This window comes from Sceloporus occidentalis, unplaced genomic scaffold (assembly GCF_023333645.1).
Source record: "Sceloporus occidentalis isolate IW3139 unplaced genomic scaffold, rSceOcc1.0.p SCAF_1, whole genome shotgun sequence".
Classification (NCBI taxonomy): Eukaryota; Metazoa; Chordata; class Lepidosauria; order Squamata; family Phrynosomatidae; genus Sceloporus; species Sceloporus occidentalis.
This window is the reverse complement of record NW_028316981.1, coordinates 71,099,083-71,107,081: the sequence shown is the minus strand read 5'-3', so window position 1 is coordinate 71,107,081 and position 7,999 is coordinate 71,099,083. Positions and strand designations below refer to the sequence as shown.

General features: G+C 41.6%; 1 protein-coding gene across 1 annotated transcript in view; it reads right to left on the bottom strand.

Annotated features, from left to right (window-relative positions):
* Positions 1–3,589: 3,589 nt before the first annotated feature.
* The window catches only part of PPM1M (protein phosphatase, Mg2+/Mn2+ dependent 1M), a 31,739-nt gene continuing 27,329 nt past the window's right edge, over positions 3,590–7,999 (bottom strand). Inside the window, exons 9-10 of the mRNA XM_089524571.1 lie at positions 7,124–7,272; positions 3,590–5,127 (exon numbers count right to left, since the gene is read on the bottom strand). Of these exons, the coding sequence (XP_089380697.1) occupies positions 4,983–5,127; positions 7,124–7,272 (294 nt within the window). The 3' untranslated portion in view covers positions 3,590–4,982. The remainder of the gene's footprint in view (positions 5,128–7,123; positions 7,273–7,999) is intronic.

Sequence of the window (7,999 nt, the reverse complement as noted above, 5' to 3'; positions counted from 1 at the left end):
AACTCCAGTGTTTCCTCTATTCTGAACAATGGATTCACACTGGATTCTGGGAGGGCAGTCAGGACAGTTCACTACCTGGCAGCTGCCTCCATTTACTAATGTCCAATCCAGTTCCCTGCCTAGAATGATGTTTACAAAAAATTTCCAGCTTGCGAGACACCACTTGATGGCACACTCTGAGGTCAGGCCTCGCAAGTGGGAAAATGCTTTGTAAACAGATATCCAGGTGGGAGACTGGCCTGTATATTGATAAATTGCCAGGTAGCAATGTTCTGGCTCTGGGAGCTGACAGTGGAAAGGCAGGAGCGGCGGGAGCTGGCAGTGCCAGTGGACCAGAACAATGTCCATAGTGTAAACAATTGTTGCAGAGAATCGGGTGTGGACTGGCTCCTGGGCAGAACAGATGGGAAATTCATTTGGTGGGAACAAGAGAAACCCTTCCCGGTGGCTGCTTCCAGGCCCAGGAACTTCTCTAGAGAGGCCAGAATGGCCCCATCACTGCCCTCCTTTTGGTGGCAGATAGACATTCTGGTGCTGTCAGGCCTTTTCCAACTGACAAGGGCTGCAATTTAAATGCTGTGCAATTTAAATTTTAAGGTTTCTTTGGGGTCATTAGGACTACCTTTTGTACCGAATTGTAACCCGGAGTAAAAGTGGAAAGTTCCCATTGGCATCGGTTTTAACACATCAGGATCAGGGTCTTGCACACCAGTTCAAGGGCAACTCCCCCTTAGAGTGGATTTTCCGAAAATGGATTGTTTCCTGTTTCTTTTTGGAAAACCTGTTTCTTCCCTGCTGCCAGCAAATGTGAACTTGGCCCCGGTCATGATTGGGTCAGGTTCAGGGGAGGGATTTAGGTCAGAAGGTGGGCAGTGGGCGGAACATGCCTCCCCTCTCGCAGGCAGCTCTCCCTCTCTCTTGTAATTTTATTTTTGACAGATTATGCAAATGCTTGTGCTACAGGTTGATACATATTGGTAGAATGTGTCTGCTTGTGCTACATTTCCCTTTTGTTTGCTTGCTGCCAGCATGGCATGTCACTTTGCAAGTGGCATTTTTTAAAATCATTTTTTTATGTGTGTGAGACAGAATATGCGAATGCTTGTGCTACATGTTTCCCTTTAATTTGGCATATTGATATAATGTGTGAGTGCTTGTGATACATATGTGTGGGAAAAGGAGGGAAAGCAAGAGGATGCAATGGAAAAGAGGAGGAGAGATTACATTATGGGAATGGGAAATGGAGGGAAAGCAAGAGGAAATCTGAAACGACCCGAAGGCACACAACACATGCATATACACAGGTTGACAGAATATGTGAACGCTGCCGCCAGTTTTTTTTTTTAAGAGGGGGGAAGCACCCATTCCATTGCCCAATGGCTGTAGGATATGTCACCTTTGACGAAAACAGAAGTGAATTTGATTGACAACAAAGGAGGCTCCATGTTAAAGCGGTACTGCAAATGTGAACTTCAGAGGGGCAAATTGCATCGATCAAGGTAAAGGATAGTGGGAACTTCTTTCCGGGGAGATTCAGTACTGGCTCAGCGAATCCAGACTGGATCTACCCAAGGCAAATGAGCTAGTGGGAATGGGGCCTGAGAATTTTTAACAAGTTACATTTTAATCCACAGATGTTTTAACTTGTAATTTTTTTTAATATATATATTTATACATTTTAATGTTTTTGTCATATTTTTAAATTGTATAGTTTTAAATTTGCTGTTTGGCACCTTGAGTCTCTATATTGGGAGAAAAGTGGGATGTAAGTAGGTAAGTAAATAAATAAATAATATTTTAAGTTAGATCTGCTAGGATACAAAAATCAGTATTATAAAACTATGTGCACTCTGGAAACACACACAGGACTACCTTTTGGTGCATTGGTATGTTCCTTCATGTCTCATAACATTTGTGGATACAAAGGTTTATAAATGTAAACCTTTTACCTAGCCATTAGACTTGTGAATTGTGATAGTGCTGATCAAAACAATTGGGCAAAACTTTTTGTTTTCCTTTTCATATGTAATAAACTTTTGTTATACAGTGTGCCCGCGCCATACGCAGGTGCCTTTTATGCGGCTTCCACCTTATGCTGGAAGCCCCTCGCCATTTAATGAATGGCGCATGCGCCCGCAGCACTTACACTGCCGCGACGCCGCAGGCACAAGCCCCATTATTTTCAATGGGACTTGAGCATAGGCGGAACTTGCCTTACACGGCAGGGTCTGGAACTGATCCATGTGTAAGGCAAGGGACCACTGCATTTCCTATTTCCAGACTTCTGCCTGTACCCTAATCATCTAAAAGCTCATGCTCAGCTTTGTTGACATGTACAGCTGTCTGCTTGTTTTCATTTCTGAACCTGGTAATTCTTAGCTATCCTAAACCCTTTTTTTTTTTTTTTTGGGGGGGGGGGGGATGGACTAATTTTCTTGTTACTAGCAAATTAATTTTAACATTGCCAGCTTCATAGTTGCATTGTGTATTTACATTTCAATTTTTTTTCCTTTGAAAAAGCTTAGCTGTTGAATATAATTGTGTTTATCCATAGGGACTGAACTTCAGTGGGTAATTTATGTCTGTAATCTTATATACACCTAAGAAAGAGCAAGTTCCATTAAGCTCACTAAGACGTGCTGCTGAGTAAATGCACACAGGATTTCTCTACTGATTCGTTTCCCATTGCCTGAATATGTCAGTTTGTCATGGCATATGAAAAACAAAGTATTGCAGCTGTATATGAAAATAGGTTTAGCAGTGACAGTGTCTTTCTGTTAAACTATGTATATTATTTGCACAGAGTGGGCAGATTATAGTGCTCACAAGTGTAGGGGGGGTAGCAAATGAGAGTAATAGTTTTTCTTGTGATCCTTTTCTTCCAAGTGCTAGCTCTTATTTAAGAAATGGATATATATTGGAACAAAATGTTGCAGCATGTTCTCATCTCCTAACAAGCTCAGAGCTCCTTCCAGAAATCTCCCCTTCCCAGATTCTTTCAGGAGCGTCAGTAGTTTGTTTTCCTTTAACCACTCACTGCCCTGTTTTTCTGAGTGGTATCCTTGGCATGCTTATTGGCCATTAGGCTGCACTGGGGAATTTTGTTCTTCCTATGCCATGACATGCCATACTTTGTGGTTTCTCGGAGGATACAGGGAGGAAAGGTATATTTAGATAAGCACCAGACCTACTTCAGCTTTAGTCTTATCAACATCTAGCCACTTGCATTTGCTATGGGAATAACGAAGTTGTTCTGTGTTTCCAGTGGGCTTGCTTCAAAATAGTCATACTGAAATTTTCCCATGTTACATAGAATTATGCAAGAGTGGACAATGTTATTTTTAGAAGCACTGTTATTTAAGGCTTGCATGGGACTAGTTGTCTGCATATCCATTTATAATCAGTGCAGAAGGTAGTAGCCTGGCTTCATCATGAGGTGAACACTGCTGATACTCATTGATTCACAACTGAAACAGAAGTAAAGACAATACTGTAAGATTAGACTTGTTCTCAGGATAGTGGATTATGCTGCACTAATGGAAATATTAATAAAGGCTAACAAGAATGAACCTTTATTAAGAAAGCCAGTCTTTTATTTCCCATCCAGTTGGCTTCGAAAAATAGTGTCCCTATGGATCAGAGACCTCCAAAGTCATGAGCAGTCCAGCTCAAGTCTTGCAAATTCAACACTGTCTTCCTTGAATTCAGTCCATCTGTAACATGATCATTAATGAGTGTTGCTGTCTTTTCCATTGAGTCATATCTTATTTTATTTATTTATTTATTTAGGCATTTATATCCCGCCCTTCAGCCCTAATGGCTCTCAAGGCGGCTTACAATTATTGTTTTTAATCAGACAGTTCCCTGCCCTCAGGCTTACAATCTAAAAGACATGAAACAAAAGGAAAAGGGAATGGTGGCGGGAAAGGGGATGAGGTCCAGTGGTGGTTCTCTCCCTCTGAAGCCTGGACCAAGGCAGATGGATTGGAGGGAGGGCTCTTCCTTCTTCCAGGCTAGTCATATGTCCAAGTATGATAAACCTCAGTTGAGTCATTTTGCATTCTAGTGAGGTTTGATTTGCTTTCACACCTATTTCAAATGAGCTATTTCTCTTCTTGTCAGCTTTCTTCACACTCCAACTTGCAGAAACAACCATACAAAATTGGGAATACTGTAGCATGGATGATCCTGACTTTGGTATTAAATGCTGTATCTTCACACTTGAGGTCTTAATGTTGTTTATTCATAACAATCCTTCTAAGTCTTAGACTACCATTTTCATTTTGATTAATGATTGAGTTAAGGTATAGTAAGTCTTTAACTATTTTAATATCTTCATCATCCTAAATCACCATAGTGACCTTAGTATTTTAATCAGTTTTATTATAAATTAAGCCACAACTTAATATATAAAAGAACTATACATGTTAACAAAACAATCTCTGCAAAGTAAAATAAGTACAAAAACTGCAAAAGTCACTGCACACCATCCTTCATTAGGCACCATGTGTGTCTTGCCAGGTTTGGTAGGATGTTTTGCATCTAAGACAACCATATAAAATATTATACAAATTTCCTTCTGTTGCTTCAGCAGTCTCTCTACAAGCTTCTTTTTGAGTCAAGACATCTGCTGACTGTATAACCATTGTTCTGAAATGAAATATATAGGGTTTTGTCACTTAACTATTGAAATCTTTCTCCTAATCTTGATGACCTTTCCTTCATATGACTTACATAACCATAATGAGTGCACAAACAATGTGCTCACAGAAGAGAGATGCTCTTTTTTACTGTAGACCCTTCTGTTAGAAGACACGAGAATATACAAACTGCCTTAAGAGTAACAGCATGAGAAGTTGTATGAGTACTTCTGGTTTTGCTTTCAAAGGATGCTGAATTTTCTTCAGCAAAAGCTGTTGATCTGGGTAAGGTCTGCTTATCCAAAATGCAGGTCCATTATTCACTTGCTAGTAACACATCATTTAATGTTCATCCTTGTTGTACAGTGGAATTGCAAACACAGAAATATCATCATAGGAAGCAGGCATGTTACTGTCCATAGTCCAATAGTACCCATCCTTCTTCCCCCTGGCTTTCTGCACCAGGCACTTGGCTAGTTCTGAAAATCTATAAAAACAAGAGCAAGCATTAGCAAACCCATAGAGATGAAATGATGAGATCAACTGGGCCAAGTCTAGTTCTCAATTCTGCCATATTACATAACTATTAGGAAAACTAACCTCTTCATCTGGTTGAATCTATCTGCAACATGGAGATAGCCCTCAGCACTGTAAACAGTTTTTGTAACTTACTGCTTTTCCTAGATTCTCAAAATAAATAGGAATATAAGCAAATAAGTGCTATTTTAAAAAGTAAGCAGGGAATACTTTTTTTAAAAAAAAATCATGAATAACTTTAGTGATACCTGTTGGATGCCGAGTTGTTCAAGAACACTGACTGCTGTTCTAGTAGAAATATGAATCTAGCAAAAAGCACCATCTGCTTTACCTTACATAGTGCCATTGCAGCACATTGTCTAAATGGAGAAGACAGAGAGCCAGTGTGGTATACTAGGTCTCTGGAGACCAGGGTTCATTCCCACTGCTCCCCACTGGAAGTCCAACCATACATTAGGCCTTTCTGATAGTAAGAGGTGTTCAACAGTGGAATGGGCTACCCTGTGTTAGGCTTGGTGTCACCTGGTGCAGGGGACTGCCCTCCCCTCCCACTTGCCTCGCTCATCTCCCCCTCTCCGGGCTGCCTAGCTAGGCCTGGAAAGGGTTGCTAGGCAATGGTGCCAGTGGCAGACGCCCATGTCTCCCCTCTCCTTCCACTCACTTGTTCGACCACCTGCCCAGGGTGGCTCAACAAATTAGGCAGCAGGAGAGGATGGAAGGGGCAAACCCATCCCTCCTCCTCCACTGCTTTGACTTCCTCCTTCATGAAGAGAGCCGGGGCAAAGGAGAAGCCATAGGGGTGCGCACTTGCCCCTCCCACTTCCTCTCTTTCCTGCCCACCACCGGCTGCCAGACCAAAACCAAAAAAAGCTCCTGGGCAGCGGTGGCAGCTGCCTACTGTGCCTTCCCTACAGACTGCCTCACTCACTTGCTCTCCCAGATGCCTGCCCATCATCCACCCAGGGCTGTTGGGGAGCAGCAGGGCGTGGCAGTGGGAGCGGATGGAAGGGGCACACACTGTGTCTCTGCCTCTGCTGCCTTGGCTTTCTCCTCACAGAAAGAGCCAGGGCAGTGGAAAAGAAGAGGCAGGAGCCAGGTACAGCAGCAACACACATATAAACTCCACAGTGGGAGGAGGGCCCGACCTGGTGTCACTTGTTGCGGTCCACACTCCCCACATCCCCTTAGCGACTGAAAATACCTCAAAAGATAAAGGACTTGTCTTTATTATAAGTTTCTAAAACAAAGATTAGATACCCACTTCCCAGGGGTGATTTAGCGTGGATCCCTGCACTGCTATGTGGTTGGCCTACATGGCCAATGGAATCTCTTAATTCTATGATTCTATGATAAATAGTATTGATATGCTAGCATGTTTGTTACCATAAGAAAGGGCAGAACTGTCACTACACACAGCTAACATTTTGTGTTCTCTTTTTGGTTTACTACTGAACTAATACTGCAAGCATTTTAAATTATTTTTGTTGTGATGCTTAAGGATTCCTATAAACATGGCTTTATTAATCATACAAAAACGTTGCAAGAATTAGCACCTGCAGGCAGACCACAGGATGTGCAAGGGTTAAAAATTTAGATATTTCACCAAGAATTATTCCTACTACATCATGGCCTAAAGCCTAAATCCATTTTTTGTCCCATTTGATTTAGCCAGACCCAGTGTGGCATAGTGGTTTGAGTGTTGCACTACAATTCTGGAAAGTAGGGTCTGACCCCCAGCTCAGCCATGAAACCCATTGGGTGACCTTGGGCAAGTCACATTCTCTGCCTCAGAGGAAAGCAATGGCAAACCAACTCTTAACAAATCTTGCCAAGAAAACCCTATTAGAGTCGCCCTAAGTTGGAAATGACTTGAAGGCACACAACAACAACTGCATAAACAGTTGAAGATCCTGCCATTTCCATAGTGTAAGAAATGCAAATGGTACCTGTATGGGTCAGCTGTATTATCCTGAAGAAAATTCCTGACAATCTGGGCCACATCTTCATTTGACATAACATCCCAGAGACCATCAGTTGCCATGATAAGGACATCATCTTCCTTTATATGTTGTTTAGTAAAATCAAATACTTCCACCTAAGCAAAAATAATGAAAATACAGAAGTTTTCTTAAGGCAACACTAATATCATCTAGCTTGTTGGCAAACCAAACCTCAAGGTCAGCTGAGACATCTAATAGTTAATTTATATGCTATTTCACCACAACAAAGGTATATCCAAGTTACCTCACAACATGCACATCAAGTCAATATATACACGAAGTTGGGGGAGAGAACAAGACATTTTGCTAGGCATCAAATCAAAACAAAAACAATGCAAGCAAAAGAATATCATCAATATTACAATGCAATACTCAAGGCTTAATTTACAACATAACATCAAAATAAAAAAATTAAAAAAAGGCAGCCCTAACATTTCTGAATTAAATACAGATTCAAAGGAGACAAGGGCTTTCATCAGGCTAGGTACTGCTCAGATGGCTTGGTAGTGTCTCCTCTTGAAGCTACTGACAGCAGCAACTCTTAAGTCCTATTATCCAACTCAGAAGCAAGTGCAGTTGTGTCCCCTAAGACTTGGCATCTTGTTCAGGGATGGATAATCTTTGACCTTTCAGATGTTTTGGCCTACAATTCCCACCAACTCTGTAAGTGGCTATGCTGAGCGAGACTGATAGGAATTGTATGGAAAATCGTATAGGAGAGCCAAAGATTCCCTCTCTGCTCTAGTAAATGGGCTTCAAATTACAGCATTATGCAGTCTTCTCAGTTGTGCTAAAGCAAGGCCAATTTTCTAGTAGTGAAAC